At 34.1% G+C, this 20,159-nt stretch overlaps 1 protein-coding gene and 1 pseudogene across 1 annotated transcript; one reads left to right on the top strand and one right to left on the bottom strand.

Moving 5' to 3' along the window:
- Positions 1-213: 213 nt before the first annotated feature.
- LOC118627355 lies at positions 214-314 on the bottom strand (annotated as a pseudogene).
- Positions 315-7,020: 6,706 nt separating this feature from the next.
- Positions 7,021-18,970, top strand: DNAJB4 (DnaJ heat shock protein family (Hsp40) member B4). The gene is made up of 3 exons (XM_036256869.1): positions 7,021-7,437; positions 15,359-15,927; positions 17,354-18,970. The coding sequence occupies exons 1-3, from the start codon at positions 7,227-7,229 to the stop codon at positions 17,585-17,587; spliced, it is 1,014 nt and encodes a 337-aa protein (XP_036112762.1). The 5' UTR covers positions 7,021-7,226; the 3' UTR covers positions 17,588-18,970.
- Positions 18,971-20,159: the final 1,189 nt, after the last annotated feature.

Below are 20,159 nucleotides of genomic sequence, written 5' to 3'. Positions count from 1 at the left end.
TGTAAATTATAAGATACAAATAATGTATCATACAATTGTACACTTGAAACCTATATAATTTTATCAACCAATGTCACCCCAATACATTTAATAAAAATATTATAAGATATTTAAAGTATACATTGTGACAATTTTGCTATATGTATACACTGTAATAGGATTCCTCCTCTCTAGTTAATTAACACGTCCACCACCTCGTATATTTATCTTTCTAAAAATATGGAATGCTTCACAAATTTGCATGTCATCTTGTACAGGGGCCATGCTAACTCTCTGTATTCCAATCACTGTATATGTATGGCTGAAGTGAGCACTGGAATGCTACTTTATAAGTAAAAATAAACTTTTCTTTGAGTTAATCTGTTAGGATTTTGCTTTCCCTAAATGTGCAAGTGAGAGATGTGTATGTGTGATATACTTCAGTTCATAGGTTGAGGTTTCTGGAAAATTGGATTGCAACACAGGTGATGAGAAGGAACTTCTTGATCTATACTAGCTAATACAGTAGCCACAGCTACATGAAGCTGTTATGTACTGGAAATGTGGCTATCTGAATGGAAATATTGTGTGAAGTGTAAAATTCATACTGAATTCTGAAGACTTAGTATAGAAACAAAGATATAAAATAACTTACTGATAATTTTTATGTTGATTACATGTTGCAGTGATAATATGTTGGGTTAAAAAATACATTATTAAAATTAATTTCACACCCTTGCTGGTGTGGTTTAGTGGTTAGAACGTTGCCCCCCAAGCCCCCCACACCAAAGGGTCAGAGGGTTGATTCCTGATCAAGGACATGTACCCTGGTTGCAGGTTCCATCCCCAGCCCTGGTCAGGGGTGCGTGTGGGAGGTAACTGATTGATGTGTCTCTCATATCCTTTATCTCTCTTTCTCCCCCTCCCCCCTCCATTTCACTCTCTCTAAAACAAATCAATGAAAAAAATATTCTCGGGTGAGGATTAACAAAAAAAAATTAATTTCACATTTCTTTTTACTTTTATTAGAATATGGATTCTAGAAATGTTTAAATTACATATGAGGCTTACATTTGTAGCTTTATATTTCTGTTGGACAGTGCTGCTCTACATTATGTGATCTTTTAACATAATCAAAGTGTATAATCAAATATCAATTTACAAGATCTATTTAAAATGACCTAGGCCCTGGCGTGTGTGGTTCAGTTGGTTGAGCATCATCCCACGCACCAAAAAGGTTACCAATTCCATTCCTGGTCAGGGCACATACCCAGGTTGCGGTTCGGTCCCTGGTCTGCGTGCTTGTGGGAGGCAATCGACTGATATTTCTCTCATTGATGTTTTTCTCTCTCTTTCTCTCCTCCTCTCCCTTAGTCTCTCTCTAAAATCAATGAAAACATATTTTTAAAAAATCTAGTGTGACCTTACCAATGTAGCTCAGTGGATTGAACATTGTCCCATGGACTGAGAGGTCCCAGTTCAATTCCTGGTCAGGGCACATGCCCAGGTTGTGGGTTTGACCCCCAGTAGGTTATGTGTGGGAGGCAGCTGATCAGTGTTTCTTTCACATCATGTTTCTATCTCTTCCTCTCTCTCTAAAAAAAACCAACAATTAAGCTCTGGCCAGTTTGGCTCAGCAGTTAGAGCGTCGGCCTGCGGTCCACAAAGACCTGGGTTCAGTTCCCGCTAAGGGCGTGTACCTCGGTTGCAGTTTGTCCTCGGCCCTGGTTGGTTGTGCGGGTGGCAGCCACTTGATGTGTCCCTTTCACGTCGATGTCTCTCTCTCTCTCTCTCTCTCTCTCTCTTTCTCTCTCTCCCTCTCTCCCTCCCTCCCTCCCTCCCTCCCTCCCTCCCACTCTATCTGGACAAAAAATGGAAAAAAATGTCCTCGGGTGAGGATAAAAAAAAAAAACACAATTAAAATATATTTTAAAAAAACACACCTGTGTGTAGGGGGTGAGAATGTATGATAATGATGCCTCTTAGTGCTTGAAGGCATTTTAGAAAAGTACAGTCATCCCTCCTGGGATTGGTTCCAGGACCCCCCTTGGATACCAAAATCTGTGAATGCCCAAGTCTCATACAAAATGATGTAGTAGCCCAGCTAGTGTGGCTCAGTGGTTGAGCATTGACCTATGCACCAAGAGGTCACTGGTTCAATTCCCAGTCAGGGACCATGAGTTGTGGGCTTGAATCCTGGTAGAGGGTGTGTAGGAGGCAGACGATCGATGTTGATGCTTGTCTCTCTCATTGATGTCTTTATCTCTCTCTCCCTCTCCTTTCCTCTCTTTCTAAAAAAATCCATTAAAAACATTAAAAAACAAACAAAAAAACCAAAATGGCATAGTATTTCCATATAAACTATGCACATTCTCACATATACTTTAAATCATATCTAGATTACTTATAATACCTAATACAATATAAATTCTATGTAAATTGTTATACTGTATTGTTTGGGGAATAGTGACAAGAAAAAAAGTATGTACGTTTAGTACAGATTCAGCCATCATAAACATAATTACATAGTGCATGTCAACAGCAACATAATATATATTTTTCAAATATTTTTGACCCACCGTTGGTTGAATCTGCAGATGCAGAATCCATGTATATGGAGGGTCAACTGTATAACATGTAGAGGTAAGATATATTCTATAACTAGATGGCCAAATAGTTTGGTTATATGTAGTTACTTAGATATTATGTAAAAAGCAGGCCAAGTATTAGAATAGATATAGCCTAGTACTCTTTAAGTTTTTGTTAATATTGTTAAGAATATCATAGCTCAGTAGTAGATTGCTTGTTATAGAAAAGCTCTTTGAGTCCGGCCTGTGTGTCTCAGTGGTTGAGCATTGACCCATGCACCAAGAGGTTGCCAGTTCGATTCCTGGTCAGGGCGCGTGCCCAGGTTGTGGGCCTGATCCCCAGTGGGGAGGGGGGGCATGCAGGAGCCGGCCAATTGATGTTCTCTCTCATCGATGTTTCTATTTTTCTCTTCCTCTCCCTTCCTCTCTCTCTAAAATCAATAAAGGGAAAAAATTTAAAAAAGAAAAGAAAAGAAAAGCTCTTTGAAATCTTTTCACTAGTTTCAATGTCAGATGTGTGTGCATATATATAGATTACATATAAGAAAGCATATGGAAGTATTTGATAAACTGTATTGTATAAATGTTATTATTATAAGGAAGACAGACTAGTTATTTTTTAACACTAAGAGACTAAAATTCAGAGATAAAGTTCTGAAAAAGGAACATGTAAGGGGTATGATACTGGAGGGTGCCTGAGTGTTTTGGGGCTGATTCTGGTATTTACATTAATGCTTTATGCCAAGTAAAACTTTGAGTAAAGGCAGATGATTTGTCAATAGACCTCCAAGTGGTAGTAAAAAGTGTTTGTATGGCTTAAAATAATGAAAACAACTTATATGTATATGTTATGTTTTATTACTTTAATATATATTATCTCATCTGATTCTCATTATAGCCTTGATAACAGGAATTTAGAGATATTAAATGATTTGCCTAAATTTCTCATCTATTAAGTGGCAGAGGTGAGTGGCTAGTGTGGTTTAGTGGATTGAGCATCGACCCAAGGACTGAGAGGTCCTGGTTCAATTCTCTGTCAGGGCACATGCCCAGGTTTCAGGCTAGATCCCCAGTAGGGGGCGTGCACAAGGCAGCTGATCACTGTTTCTCTCTCACATTGATCTATCTCTCTCTCCGTGCATCTCACTAAAAAAAAAAAATAATAATAATAATAAGAAGAAGAACATATTTAAAAAATAAGCAAATAGACTTTATTTTATAGTGTTTTTGGCTTTCTTTTTACTTTTGAAAACAATAAATGAGCTTTATTCACATCGTTTTTCTGCTCCATTTTCCTTAAAGGCTGCCACTATTGTTCCCTTTATATGCTCTATTTTTGTCATGATAATTATTTACAGGGATGGCAATTGCTTGCCCCCGCCCCCAAACCCTACATTTATCTCATGAAAACTTAGATGATGAAAATTTAACATAAAGTGATTGTGTAAGAGTGATTGTGCTCAGTCTGAAAAAAGTGAATTAAGAGTGAAATGTCTCTAAAATACTATGTAGTTTAATAATGATCATGGTGATCCATTACCCTATTGCATCTAATTGCAATGAGTATATTTGTATATATAATAATTTTATTCTATGAATTTTCTAAGGACAACTTTCTAGGTGTGATATTTACAGAGTTTTTAAAATAATTTTAGATAACTGTTTCCAAATGTTTGAAAGGATTATTTACAAAGCTATAAGTGTACAAGTATCTGCTGTTTTGTCAAAAGCAAGTAGATTGTTTTATTATTTGAAATCTTAAAATTATAATTGCTTCTTTATTAACTTGAAATTTTCGAGTTGAGGTAAATTCTGGTCTTTCAACTTTACCACTATTATTCTTTTATGTGTTTAAGATATTTGAACAATTATGAAAATTATTTTTCTTAAATGTTTTTATTGACTTTTTTAGAGAGAGAGGTAGGGAGAGGGATAGAAACATGTGAGAAAGAAACATTGACTGACTGCCTCCTGCAGGCCCCCTACTGGGGATCAAGCCTGCAACCCAGGCATGTGCCCTGACCAGGAATTGAACTGGGACCTCTCAGTCCATGGGATGATTGATGCTCAATCCACTAAGCCACACCAGCTGGGCTGAAAATTCTTTTATCACCCTTCTCTATGTGTGGAGAACTAGATTCTTTTCATTTATGAATAAATAATACATTTCTCAGAAATGTGAAAAACCTAGTCTCTGGGTTCTAAAATCATTTAATGTGTCAAGTCCTTATTGTATTTCTAGGTCTTTGAAAATTATTAAATCTAATTTTTAAAAATCTACTCTTTTTTTCTTAGCTTTACCTACCAGATCAATTTAGATTTTCATAGATAGTAATGCCAGTGTTCCTTTGGTAATGAATATTTAAAGGAACTCTCTTGGAAATTAAGTATAGAATAGATGGTTTTTATTATGTTTTACCCTACTCTAAGTTGCTTATCCCTGCACTGGACTCCAATTTGCAATATGCTATATATATATTTTTTTAAGTAGAAGTCTTAGAGTTATGTTGAATGTTATTAGCATTTTTTTTGGATTTGAAAATTTATCTTTTGACATTGAGTATTTCTTGATGAGACTAAAATATTTGCTGAATAGCTGACAAACCTCTATAACCTGTAAGTAGGCTAGATAAATGTTATACATTTCTAATACCAAGGTGTTTTTATCTTTTTTTTTTTTAACCTTCATCTGAGGATATTTTCCATTTATCTTCAGATAGAGTAAGAAGGAGGAAGAGAGGGAGGGAGAGACAGAGAGAAACATCGAGGTGAGAGAGACACATCCATTGGTTGCCTCCTGCACCACCCCAACCAGGGCCAGGATGAACCTCAGCTGAGGTACATGCCCTTGGCTGGAATCAAACCCAAAAGTCTTTGGTCTGTGGGTTGACACTCTAACTGCTGAACCAAACCAGCCAGGGCAATCAAGATGTTTTTAAAGTAGAGAGTTTTGAGAAATAGGAAATCCTAAGCTAGCAATATGCACAAAGATGGACATCTGAAAGAATTGCTGAATAATTAATGTAAAGCTATTTGGCATATATAGTAGGCATCCCCATATCTTTAAGGTTAACATGTGATCATTACCTTTTCATTATATTCTGAACATATATGTACATTTACTTTCTCCATAAATGTTCTTTTTTATTTTAAGTTTGCAGATTTAAGATAATTAAGTATAAGACTCTATGCAATTCTTTTGACATTTTCTCATCAATCCACCTTTCCAGTATTATTAGAAATGGAAACATTTTTGAAAATACAGAGACCATATAGGAAACAGATTAGTTATATACATTGAAAATATTTGTCATAAATATTCAAAATATATATTAAAAAACAGGCATCTAAAGGGTATTAAATAATATGATGTAAAATTTGTTGATAAAAAATACAAAACTACAACCAATAACCATAAATATTCATAAGAAAAAAGATTAGAAGGAAATATACTGATATTTAGCAGGGATTACCTCAAGTGGTATGATAGAGAGGCTTTAATTTTAATCTCTTTTTCATTCTGTTTTCCAAAATCTTTAACAATAATTTATATTTATAATTAGGGAAAATGAGTTTCTAAAAGAAAAAATATTTCTCATATTATTGCCCTGTAAATTGGCATATCCAGATTTTAAGCTGACCCAGTTAAGGTCTTGGAAGAAACATGAGTATTTACTGTTGGTAACCTGATACTTTTCTCCTATCTTTTCTGCAGCACAAAAGGTCTTTAAGTGACCATAAGGAATGGGGGTGTCTCATTCTGTTTTAGTCGAAGTAACTAAAATCAGATATGAAGATTTCATAAATAGTTTGCTAGAACTGTTAAATTTTGTATACTACAAAAAACTATTTAAAATTATTAACTAAAATAATATTTAAGTCCTTTACTTATTTTAAAATATTGCTTTTGACTTTTTACAATGTGAGATTGGTATATTGACTTCCTGGCGTTTTTGATTCATAGACCTAAGGAATTTTGAAAATGACACAAATATTTCAAAAAATTTAATTTAAACAAACTGTATTTTAGCATTGTATATCTTACACTTGAATAACTTGAAATTGAAATGAAAATACCTAAAATAAGTTCATGGGTACTTTTATTTGTTTAATAACTTTAATTTGTTTTAACATAGGATGCTTAATAGCTATAATTATTTTTGTTGCTTTTCACCTAGAATGGAATTTTTTTAAAAAGCATAGTTATGACATTCTATGTTGAAATATTCGTTTCTTAATCTACTTGGCCTCTTAAAAAGGAAAAAAACCTGGTAGAGCCAGAAGGAAAATGAATAGTTAATTGTGGAGGAGGAGAAAACCTAGCTCAGTACTTTGACTAGCGGCAGCTGGGGAAGTGACGTCCTGTAGCATTTGCTGTTCTAGAAAGTACAGAGACACGTAGTGAAAATGGGAGGATCTAGAAGGAGGCTGTCTCCTGTGTAGTGTATATTTATCTGTAAGTGAGCTGTTAGGGAAGGAATTAAATACGGATATGCTGTCTGCTTGCTGCCTTAAGACAGCGAAGCTGAATTGCTGATTCGTTTTAACTTTTAAAATACCCTGCTTGGTGTATATTTCTTAGAATTGTTGTATTGCTAAGACTGGGGACGCTGTTTTCTTTCACAAAGGGAAATCTAAGTTCATTTCAAGGCATTCGAAATGGGGAAAGACTATTATTCCATTTTGGGAATTGAAAAAGGAGCGTCAGATGAAGATATTAAAAAGGCTTACCGAAAACAAGCCCTCAAATTTCACCCGGACAAGAACAAATCTCCTCAGGCAGAGGAAAAATTTAAAGAGGTCGCAGAAGCTTATGAAGTATTGAGTGATCCTAAAAAGAGAGAAATATATGATCAGTTTGGGGAGGAAGGTAAGTATTCCGTGTATATCCTTCTGTCTCTCCAGCTCTGTGTCTTTCTCTCTCTTTTTTCCCCTTTCTCTATCAGCCTTCTGGTTATCATTATATTAAATTCTCAGACATATCAAAGTGAAAGATAAATAATGGATTAAAAGCAAAATTTTATCTCTGATCATATGAATGAATATTACATAGCTGTGAATCAAATATACTTGTTTGCTTTTTTTTAGATTTTGGCATTTTGTAATATCCATATTCTACAATTAGATTTATAATGTTAACATTGTATGTTTGAAAAGAAACCTTAAATTCTCATACACATTAATGAGTTGTGTCAAAAGTCTTATGCAACCTGTTTTATTTTTTAATGAGTTTTCTGCCAGAACCAGTAAAGATCCGTCAATCATTTAAAAATCTTAAGATTGACAGCTCAAATTCTGGGTAGTTATATTTTATTCACAATGACAAAAGAAGTAATTGCCTTTCTTATAAGCAAAGCTAGTTTAGCCTGAACAAGAGAGCCGTCTCTGAGAAGAAGGCCCAGGCATTTAGCTCTAGTTGTTTTTGGCATTCCGCCTGGGGAGGAAAGAATTTTCCTGATGTCATAAAATACCAGAACAAGTTTTTAGCTTAATTGTAAACAGTAATTGTGTGCCAAAAAAATGAGATCTCAGAAATACAGTTTTTGACCTAAAATGGCCACTTAGCACAATTATTGATGGACTTTTAGGGAACACTGTTTCTTTTGAAATTTTACCGTCTAGGTATAGAGAAAAGCATGACAACTTCCCTTTCCTCTCCCTGCCATACTTTTTTTTTCTTGCATTGTGAGATCAGAAACTAGTTGAATACAGCAATTGGGGTATTTTAAGATTCTTTTATCACTCTGGATTTTAAATTAAATTTGTCATCATTTTCATATAAATGCAGCTATAAAGTAAACATATTTTAAATTGCTAATAGCAACAAAAATACTTTACTTCCTACAGCTTATGGGATTTCCAATTTTTTAAATCAAGACTAAATTATTTTATTATTTTCACCCAAAATGTTCTCTTTTAAATTATTGTAGTCATGAAAACTTTCTTTTGTTATTTCTTTGCTTCCTTTACTGCATTTAATGTTAAATTTTTCTAATTAGAAATATACCCTAAAATACAGTGAAACAGTGACTGATGATTTTAAGTTAAAAATTAAAAATATTAAATTTAGATAAGCAGGATGTGTTGAGGGTTTTTTTCCTTCTTGTTTTGTTTTTGTTTTTTATCTGAGTTGCCAAAAATTGCATTTTTTGGTGCTACTTTTGGTGTGATGAGGACCTGCAGTGTCAGATTCTTTATAAAGTAAATATTGCAAAAGGCAAATAGTTGGCAATTCAATCATGGTTGCTCCTATGGCCATACTACTCAAAATATTATGATTTGGTTCATCTCAAAAGCTAAGCAGGATTCTCAGATACTACTAACAGTGTACTGTTTCCGAATAATTTATTTTGTAGTTTTGTAAAGAAATCCACAAATAGGGGTGATAAATGGTGATGGAAGGAGACTTGCCTTGGGAACACACAACACAATGTACAGATGATGTATTATAGAATTGTACACCTGAAACCTATATAATTTTATTAATCAATGTTACCCCAATGAATTCCATTTTTAAAAAATCCCCAAATATAAATTCCCATGGAAAAATAGATACCCACTGCTTTAATCCTCATCTCATTGATAGCTAAAGTTTGTCTATGACTAAGCCATAGGACTTAGTGTTTACTGAGGATATTTGTCTTCAGAATTTTCAAGTCACCAAATGATACATATCTCTTGGTTTAACATTAGTGATTTCTTGAGTGATATTTCTCCAGTTTGATTTTTACTAATTGTCAGTCAGTGAGTGAATTAAAAAACAAACAACAACAAAAAAACCCCACAAAAGTAGGATCATCTATGTACCCTGAATTTTTTGTTGTTGTTCTTGACTCAGATAATTTATATAAACAACAGATGTAATAGTGAGGGGAGAATAAGTTTCTAAATAATATATTTCAAAGCATTCTCTAGTTATGTTACTTGGAAATACAGTTACTGTATTTGATTCCTTTTTAGAAAGTATTCTTCCTTTACAGAAAAGCATTATATTTGCCTTTTATTCAGAATGTCTTTTCTTTCTTTCTTTTAATTCCCTTTAGGGATACTGTGAAAATGTGGGAAAACATTTTTCTCTTTGCCTTTCATAGATCTGTTCATGCCTGCAGGCCTGGTTCCATAGCCTTATGGGTTTCTCTAGCAGTAACAAAACACTGAATTTTATAACTGGAGGTTACTAATTTACCTGATGTACTTTCTTTTTTTCAATTATTGCACTGTTTCAAGGCCTGAGACAGTGGGAAGGAACCATGAACTGAGAAGTGTATGAGTTGAACATGCTGAATTGTGTATTTAGAAACTAAGAGAACTAGTGATCCATTTTATTCATGGTTTGAAAATCTCTAATATCTACAATTTTAAACGCTAGGGTTAAAAAATTTTTTTTATTTGATTTTTAGAGAGAGAGAGGGAGAGGAAGAGAGAGAAAGAGAAAGAGAGAAACATCAGTTTGTTGTTCCACTAATTATTTATGCATTCATTGGTTGATTCTTGTATGTACCCCAGCCGGAGATTGAACCTACATCCTTGATGTATCTAGACAATGCTCTAACCAACTGAGCTACCCAGCCAGGCCTTAAATGCTGTTGTTTTTTTAAAGTTGGATAAAAATAGAGATATTTTAAATTTAGTACATGACCTAGCAAGTCCATTCCTAGGAATCTATAAAAGAGAAATGAAAATATGGATCCACACCAAGACATTTATGTGAATGTTCATAGCAGCATTATTTGTAATGGTCCCCAACTGGAGACAAGTCAAAAGTACCACCATTTGGTGAATGGATAAACAAAATGTGGGATATACTATGTATGTGCACTCTAACACACACACACACACACACACACACACACACACACACTGGAATGCTACTTAGTGATCGAAAGGACCAATTTAATGAAGCCTGCTACATCATGGATAAAATTAAAAAACAATGCTAAATAAAAGAAGTCAGATGTAAAACACTATATAATCTCTAATTCCGTTTATATGAAAAACATGGACAATGCGAATTTGTAAAGAAATAATGCAAATCAGTGGTTGCCTAGAGCTAGAGGTAGGAAAAGGGATTAGCTACAAATAGAAATTAGAAAAAAAATGTTCTATAACTATTGTGATGGTCCCACAACTCTACAACTTTACTAAAATCATTGAATTGTATATTTTAAATGGGTTAATTTTATGGTATGTAATAAATAATGTTATTTTAAAAACCAAATTGTCTACATAGTCAAATCATTTGAAAACAACAACAAAAAAAGCACAGAACTACAGAAATTTAAAATCAAATTTTGAATCAATTTCTCCCCAAAAGTTTTAGGTTTAGTTCTGAATTGTTCAGTGGATGTCAACACAAACTTGCACTAAAAAACTAAAAAAACTTTTTTTCCCCTCCAATGTTTATTAATTTATTTTTGTTACAGATGTTTCTTCTTTCCCCCCCGAACCCCCTCCTTCCCCCCCTCCCCCCACTCCCCTAGGATTGTTGTCTATGTCCATTGGTTATACATACATACATATAAGTTCTTTGGTTCATCTCATCCATCCCTCCTGCCCCCCCCCCCCCTTTGTTTGTCAGTCTGAACCATACTACTTTCTATGTCTATGTCTTTGGGTCTATTTCATTCAAAAAAAATTTTTTTCAATAACACATCCTTATAGTATTCTAGTTCTCTAACATTTTTTATTGTCTTCTTTTTTTGTTTATGGTTTAATCATAACTTAAATACTGAAAGGTAGTCTTTATATGATCAGATTTTTATTTAGTACATTAATCTCTATACTAGCTTGCTTCTTCAGTTTTCTATGTTTTAATCAACTGGATCTTTTTATTTACTATATATTTCTAAAAATAAATGAGTTAGATTTTTATGAATCAAAACTGTTTAAAGGCTCTCATGCTAGTAACTATTCTGTTATAAATCTGGATTTTTACATATTAGATCTCCCTAGAGTAAGAGTTATTAAAGTCTTACAATTTTTTCTTTGGAGTCCTAGTTCTTCTCCATTGCTTCTTCTTTTGATAAACTTTTAGTCAACTAACTGGTGAAAATCTTTTTTATGGTTAGTATCCAAAGCACATATTTGTTTTTGGATTGCAAATTGGTTGGTTGGCGGTTCATTTTTTTTTTTTAATCCTCACTAGAGGATATGTTTATTGATTTTTAGGGAGGGAGGGAGGGAAGGAGAGAGAGAGAGAGAGAGAGAGAGGAAGAGAGAGAGAGAGAGAGAGAAATATAGATTGGTTGCCTCCCATATGTGCCGCAACCAGGGCTCAAGCCCAAAACTTTCTGGTGCACAGAATGACACTCCATCCAACTGAGCCACCTGGCCAGGGTGGTTGGTTGTTTTTTATTTATTTAATTTATTTGTTTTTATTTTATTTTTTGTTAATCCTCACCCGAGGATATTTTTCCATTGATTTTTAGATTTTTATAGAATGGAAGGGAAGGAGGAATGGCGAGAGAGAGAGAGAGAGAGAGAGAGAGAGAGAGAGAGAGAGAAACAGAAACATCAATTGATTGCTTCCCACACAACCCCCACTGGGGCTGGGGATCAAACCTGCAACCAAGGTACATGCCCTTGACTAGGAATCGAACCTGGGACCCTTTGGTCCGCAGGCCAATGCTTCAACTGCTGAGCCAAATCAGCCAGGGCGATTGGTTGGCTTTTAAATACAAGCAGTCTTTCTAAAGTGTAGACAAATGTTTATTCTAGAGTGTATTTCTTTGTTTTATTAATCTTCACCTGAGGATTTTTTTCATTGATTTTTTTTTAGATAGAATGGAAGGGAGGGAGAGAGAGAGAGAAACATTAATGCTAGAGAGACACATCAATTGTTTGCCTCCTTGCAAGGCCCTGATTGGGGCCAGGGATCGAACCTGCAACCCAGATACATGCCCTTGACTGGGAATCAAACCTTTGACGCTTCGGTCAAAGGGCTGGTGCTCTAACTGCTGAGCCAAACCAGCCAGGGCTAGAGTGCAATTCTTGATCACATAAAGTGATTGCGGTGTCTGGGAAACATTTTGAATAACAGAAGGAATCCAGTTGAATTTAAAATTTTTTCCATGAGCCATTGAAATGTATATAGAAAGTAGTTGACTCTATGGTCCATGACATGCCTGTTACAATTAAAGTGCCCAGCAATGCAAGTGGACACTTGTGTAATAATTCTTGTTATATTGTAGCAATGTAAATTTTGGTTGGATTTTCTCAGTCATAGTAGCCTGTCATTTACTGAGCAATGTAGTTGACTAGTGTCAAGGAAAACTTCAAAGCTCTATTGGAGGCTTTGATACATGTCATTTTACACTGTATATAACTCTTCTCAGGGACTCTAATCCTGATTGAGTTACTATTTTTGGCAGAGGAGGAAAGGGGTTTCAGGGAAAGCCAAACCCATGATATAATAACTTAAAATATTATTTTTTCTTTTCATGAATTCATTATGGGTTCAAACATTTAGATTTTGTCTTGCCAAGGGTTAGATTGAGCAGTTCATTTACTCAATTTACTTTAACTTTGTTAAATTATTATAGTGTTATATTTTTGGAATGAAAGATGAAATGATTGAAATAATGGTTTAGTCACATTGGTCATGACCTTTAGTTGTATACATATTGTATGATTTAGAAAAATCTGTCACTGTTTTTTTTATTTTATTTTTTAAACATTTGGAGTTATAACTATACCACTAAAATTTAACTAAAAGAAGTTTTGGATGAGCTGCATGTTAACAGTTCTTGTCTTGTCCTGTTTATACTTGTCATTCTGTTCCTACAAGGAATATCCCTAACTGCTATTTGGATATATCATTCAATACGTATTTTGGCAGTGTTCAGATTATTAGGTTTCTCTTGGCCTCTCCAGATTTCTATTCCCGGATGAAGGTAAAAATTTAAACACCAGATAAGATCTTTGGAGGAAGTAGAGTACATTGTACCTTTTAATGGGAGAACTCAAACAGAATAAGACATGTAAAACTAAGTCTCTTTTTTATTTCTTTATTGATATTAGAGAAAGAGGGAGAGGAAGAAAGAGGGAGAGAAAGAGAGAAACATCAATGAGAAAGAACATCGATTGGCTGCCTCCTGCATGCCCCCCACTAGGGATCGGGCCCACAATCTGGGCGTGTGCCCTGACCTGGTATCGAACCGGCGACATCTTGGTGCATGGGACGATGCTCAACCACTGAGCCACACCGGCTGGACAAACTAAGTCTCTTTTAAAGCATGCTTAGTGATTCCAGTAGAATTTTTGTTACTATATATCTCATTTATGTGTGTGTGTGATTATACTTTATATTGCTTTTGCTTCTGCCTCTTCTCTATTCTGACACTCAAGATACCTTTTAAAGTTTCTATTTAGGAGATTTTAAAAATAAACAATTCCCTTTATTCAATAAACATGAGTGCCTGTCATGTTCAGCACTGTATACATGAATAATGCAGAAATGAATAAAATATTTCCTGCCCTCCAATTACTCACTATTTGAACATATTGGGATCTCTTAGTTTAAACTCTTGAATTGATCAGTTTATAATTTTTAGATTCTGTTCGTGCTTGTTTCTTTGTCAGGAATGTCCATAAGGCTTATTCAGAAAGTTTATTGATACTGTCTATAATGATATAAATCCTTATCAGCATTGGGCCCTTAAAAGATCAGTGTACTATTGTTTGTGGGTTTCCGTAGAATCTTTCCTTGGTATGTAGTGGTCATAATGCTTTCAATATGTAAACCCTTGTAAGCTACATATTACTTAGCTGAGCCTTAGAGAACAGGGTCAGAGGATCACTAACTCGGTATCTGAAGTCGGTTGTCCTTAATAGACAGAAATAACCAGTCCAAGGCCTTACATGTCAAGAGGGTTTACAGCTCTTGATTTCAATCTTCTTTTAAAATGTTATTGAGATTAATGCTATCACATGGTATGCCTAAATGAACAATTGTGTTATCTGGGATAGTGATAACAATATTAGTATATAAAAAGATATTTTTTTATATTACTAGAATTTTTCAGCCACAAATAGAGATCTGTTTTAATTCTTAAACAGTAAAAGATTATCTGAAGTAAAACTTTTAGTGGGAATATGGTATTTTATATTGTTGATTATTGTGCTCATTGATGATAATGGTACTTACAAGATTTAGGTTATACATTTTTTACTGATTACTGAAGACCTTTAATTGACATCTTTTAAAAACTTAAATTTATATACTTCAGATTGTCAACCAGTAGCTTATGAAGCAAGATGTTCCTGGTTTTTATTTTCTTATTTATTTGTGGAACAGAGATTCATGAATAGATTATCATAAAGATGGGTATTTGGAGGAAGAATTTGAAGCTAATTTTTTTTTTTCTTCAGATAGAGTGGGAGGGAGGGAGGGAGGGAGGGAAGGAGAGACAGACAGAGAGACAGAGAGACAGAGAGACATTGATGTGAGAGAGACACATCGACTGGTTGCCTCCCGCATGACCCGGACCAGGGCTGGGGATGAACCACAAACCAAGGTATGTGCCCTTGACCGGAATCAAACCCATGACTTAGGTCTGCAGGCTGATGCTCCAACTGCTGAGCCAAAAGGCCAGGGTGAAGCTAAAACTTTAACTTTGGATGGAATGATTAGGAGTTCCATAGGTGTTCTGTATTTAGTTATAATGGCATTTCTGGCCAGTATTAATAACTTACAACCTAAGGTGGCTGAAGCTTATTAGTAATACAATTTTTGAGAGTTTAACTTTCAAGAGTCACAGACTTTATTTTAATCATGCTATTTCTTCACTTAGGTTTGAAAGGAGGAGCAGGAGGTACTGATGGACAAGGAGGTACCTTCCGGTACACCTTTCACGGAGATCCTCATGCCACATTTGCAGCATTTTTCGGAGGTTCCAACCCCTTTGAAATTTTTTTTGGAAGACGGATGGCTGGTGGTAGAGATTCTGATGAAATGGAAGTAGATGGAGATCCTTTTAGTGCCTTTGGATTCAACATGAATGGATATCCAAGAGACAGGAATTCTGTGGGGCCGTCCCGCCTCAAACAAGATCCTCCAATTATTCATGAACTTAGAGTATCACTTGAAGAAATATATAGTGGTTGTACCAAACGGATGAAGATTTCTCGGAAAAGGTTAAACCCCGATGGAAGGAGTTATAGATCTGAGGACAAAATTCTTACCATTGAGATAAAAAAAGGGTGGAAAGAAGGCACCAAAATTACTTTTCCAAGGGAAGGAGATGAAACACCAACTAGTATTCCAGCAGACATTGTTTTTATTATTAAAGATAAAGATCACCCAAAATTTAAAAGGGATGGATCAAATATAATTTATACAGCTAAAATTAGTTTACGAGAGGTAAGTTAATAAAACCTAGAATTCTGAAACCAAACAATTATGCATTTGATTTTTGGGAATTTAAATAATAGCTAAGATTTATTTAATGCTTACCACACATTATTTTTTAAAGTCTCATAAGAATCCTTTGAGGTAGTACTACTACTATACCTCTTCTATGGATAAAATTGTATATTCTAAGTTTAATTACCTATACTGACAATTTAATGCCAATTTTAAGTGCTAACTGGATTGTGTACTATGAGGCCTAATAATGAGTTACGTGTACTCTATTTTTACAAGTATGGCTTATGAAAACTGCATTGTTATCTCCTCACCTTAGTACATGTATAAGATTTTTTTGAAAAATTGTTAATTTGGAGTAATTATATAACAAAAAATGTATTAAAATACAAAATAATTTATAAGGGTACTGCTTTAATACATGAGTTTTTATTTATTCTATTTTTCAAGTTATATTATAATACTGAAAATATGGCCATGACAGTTCCTTGTTTAAAATTCTTAAATGATTCCACATAGCATCTATCATAATGTCCAAACTCTTTAGTTTAACATAAAAGGTCATTTTAGATCTCATTTCTACCCATAAATGTATATGCATTTCCCTAAGTTTGCTCTGTTATTATCATATATATATTTATATATCTTTATATCTATCTATCTATCTATCTATCTATCTATCTATCTATCTATCTATCATCTGTCATTGTCTGAGCTCTACTGTGGAACACTATTGTTCCTCACTCTGCCTCAATACTAACTACTAGTCCAATGCTTAGTTTAAGCATTCTGTACTCCCAGAAGCTAAGGGGGTATGTTGGGTGCCCTTTCTCTCAGAAAAGACTTCTGCACATACTGTTGTGCCAACATTTTACTGTATTATAACTAGTAAATTGCTTTTGTGTTCACTGTATATTCCTTGAGGTGGGGTTTATGTTCATGGTCCCTATGTATGATCAGCCCCTAGCAGGAATGTGTGGCATTTAGTAGGTACTCAGTAAACATTTGTTGACTAAAACAATAAATGTATTTCTTGTTCTAATGTTTTCCCTCCAGAGAAATAGGTAGTTGCTTCTATCCTATTTTTTCTAGTTCTAAATTTCTCCCTCCTCCTTCTCCCATTCCATCCCTACATCTTGAATGTTCTAAGAGCAGACTCAGACTATCCATTTCAGTCCAGGGCAATGTGAAAGACATTCTTTACTTCTCTTTCCCTTTTCTTCCCCTTCTCCTTTTCTTCCTTTCTAACATGCCTGATTGTACATGTCCTAAAGGTATTTTCTAATGGGGGAAATAGCCTTATAATTATTAATATTCTTTTGGAGGTTAAAATTTTGCCATAGTGTTATCCTTTACATTAGGTAATAGTTTTGTTTAGACTTTTAAGTTTTGAAGTTTGTTAATTTTATTTTGTGCATTTTAGGCATTGTGTGGCTGCTCAGTTAATGTGCCAACAATGGATGGAAGAACCATACCTATGTCAATAAATGATATTGTGAAACCTGGAATGAGGAGAAGAATTATTGGATATGGACTACCATTTCCAAAAAATCCTGATCAACGTGGTGACCTTCTAATAGAATTTGAGGTGTCTTTCCCAGATTCTATATCCTCATCATCCAAAGAAGTACTTAGGAAACATCTTCCTGCCTCATAGAATGAAAAACTTTGTTACCCGTATTTTGATAAGGCACTGAAAATATAAAAGGACTGGCTGTTTACTGATGTAGATGTGAATTCTGTATAAAGATGTCTAAATTATATTGAGGATTCATTAAATTGCATGACTAGAGACGGGTCAAATAAATAGGCAAAAGGGATTTTTACAGTTATAGATGAAGAGAAACCATTCACTCTATTTTGTTTCTCCCAAGTCAGAAATTTTTAGTATTTTGCTTACAGGTAAAATTTGTTTTTGTGGAGTTAGTAGATATATTTCTAATAAAGTACAAGACTATCCAAGTACTTTATTTCTTATATCTTTACATTATCAGTACAGTAGTTTCCCATTTATAATGAAAATTTAAATTTTTAACTAAGCTATACATGTGATATGTATTTCTAGAAAATAAAAACCCAAGTCATTTGGAAATGTGGTGAACTAGATTCAAATCACTATCTGAAATGCTGCTATTGGGCTGGTACCCATAAAAGAAGACCCAAATACATAATGTTTTACCATTTTGATTTTTAAACTATGCTATAGCATTTGTTAATAACATCGTTGTAATGTTCTTAAGGCAGACCTTTTCTCCATAAAAAGGAAATTAATGGCAATTTATCTCCTGTGGAAATCCCAATTGCCTGAATTACTGATATTTTAGAAATAGGCTGTTTTTAAAATGCCGTATGTAATTTTATGCAAGTTGACTATATCTCTTGACTTAATAAGTTATAGGCACATTTTATTGTCCACTAGTTTAAACTAGTTTGTTTAATAATAAATATGCTTTTAGAGGAAATGTTGTTACTTGGAATTAATTTTCCAATTACACAGTCTTCTATAACTTACTCAAAATATGCTATATGTACCTTACATAATTTCCCTAAAAAGAATAAACTACCACTATGGTGTTAAGCCAAAATATGGGAAAAATAAATACTAACTGCTGCTTATTAATGATGTTGCTACTACTTGTTATGCATATAAATATTTTACTTTTTCATATGAATAGATTGCATTTCTTAGGTGTTTTAATTTTTAAAATATATTTGCATCTAAAAATTATTTTGTTTTGATTTCTGTTTTTTAACTATAGTGAAAATGATGTTTTGAAACAATTTGGCTCTAAAGTAATTTTTAGGGTGATAAACACACACACACACACACGAGGTATATTGGATCCTATCACTCTTTAAGCATAAGATGAAGTCATCTTTTAGAAATTCAATAAATAGGTTGCAATTGCCATCTATTTTATACCTTTAATGAGATAGAATTCACATGCCACAATGTTTACCCTATTTATTTTAATTTTTTTTTTCTTTATTGATTTGAGACAGAGAGGAAGGGAGAGGGAGAGAGAGCTAGAAACATTGATGAGAGAGAACATTGATTGGCTGCCTCCTGCATGCCCCCCACTGGGGATTTGGCCCACAATCTGAGCATGTGCTCTGACCAGGAATTGAACTTGTGACCTCTTGGTGCATGGGTCGATGCTCAACCCATGCACCAAGCCACACCAGCTGGGCTATTTTTAATTTTTTTAAACATTCTTTTAAAGTGTACATTTTAGGATATTCACAGAGTTATGCAGCCATTCTCTAATTCCAGAAAATTTTAATCACCCCAGAAATAAATCCCATTATCTATTAGCACTCACTCCCCATTCCTCCAGCTCCTGACAAACACTAACCTACTTCTGTTTCTATGAATTTGTCTATTCTGAACATTTCATATGAATGGGAGCAAATGCTATATGGCTTTTTTATTTGGCTTCTGTCATTTAGCATAATGTTTTCAAGATGCATCCATGTTGCGTTATGTATCAGTACTTCATTTCTTTTTATGACTGAATAATATTCCATTGTATGGACATACCAAATTTTGTTTAAACATTCATTAGTTTATAGGCATTTAGGTTATTTCCACTTTGGGGCTATTATTAATGCTGCTATGAATATTTTTGTACAAGTGTTTTTGTACATAACTTAAGTTTTGTTGGGTATATGCCTAAAATAGAACTGCTGGGGATAACCATATTTTAGTTGTATGGAAAATGCTTGAAAATGCCAGAGAATTCAGCTAATCATATTTATTATTCCATCCTATTTATAAATTATTTCTTTATAACTTTTTTTCTCTGAATGGCAAAACTTCTTAGGGAAGTATAAACATCATAGAAAATTTCTCACAGATTTAAAGAGAGCTGAACAGCAAGTCAGAGTGGCAGGTGTGGTTTCTGTTTTAAACCTATTGTCATTTATTGAAATTTTCTTGATTAAGTATATTCTTCTAAATTAAATAAAGGATTTATAAATTTTATAGATGAATAATCTTTGGATTAAAAAGTATGTTTTAAAGTATAGAATTATTCTAGTAGTAAAAATTAATTTGCATTAGTATATAAAAACAGTATTCCAATATCTTTCTTTTTTTTTGTTAGTCCTCACCAGAGGATATTTTTCTATTGATCTTTTAGATAGAGTGAAAGGGAGGGAGGGAGGGAGGGAGGGGGAGGGAGAGAGAGAGAGAGGGGAGGAGAGAGAGAGAGAGAGAGAGAGAGAGA

The sequence above is a fragment of the Molossus molossus genome, unplaced genomic scaffold (assembly GCF_014108415.1).
Source record: "Molossus molossus isolate mMolMol1 unplaced genomic scaffold, mMolMol1.p scaffold_m16_p_12, whole genome shotgun sequence".
NCBI classification, from domain to species: Eukaryota; Metazoa; Chordata; class Mammalia; order Chiroptera; family Molossidae; genus Molossus; species Molossus molossus.
This window is presented reverse-complemented; position numbering and strand designations above follow the sequence as displayed.

Bases quoted from the DNA above. Each gene is read 5' to 3' on its own strand.
- DNAJB4 (XM_036256869.1), top strand. From the start codon at position 7,227: ATGGGGAAAGACTATTATTCCATTTTGGGAATTGAAAAAGGAGCGTCA. The intron at 7,438-15,358 runs GTAAGTATTCCG...TTCTTCACTTAG, and splicing joins TGATCAGTTTGGGGAGGAAG to GTTTGAAAGGAGGAGCAGGA. The intron at 15,928-17,353 runs GTAAGTTAATAA...TGTGCATTTTAG, and splicing joins CTAAAATTAGTTTACGAGAG to GCATTGTGTGGCTGCTCAGT.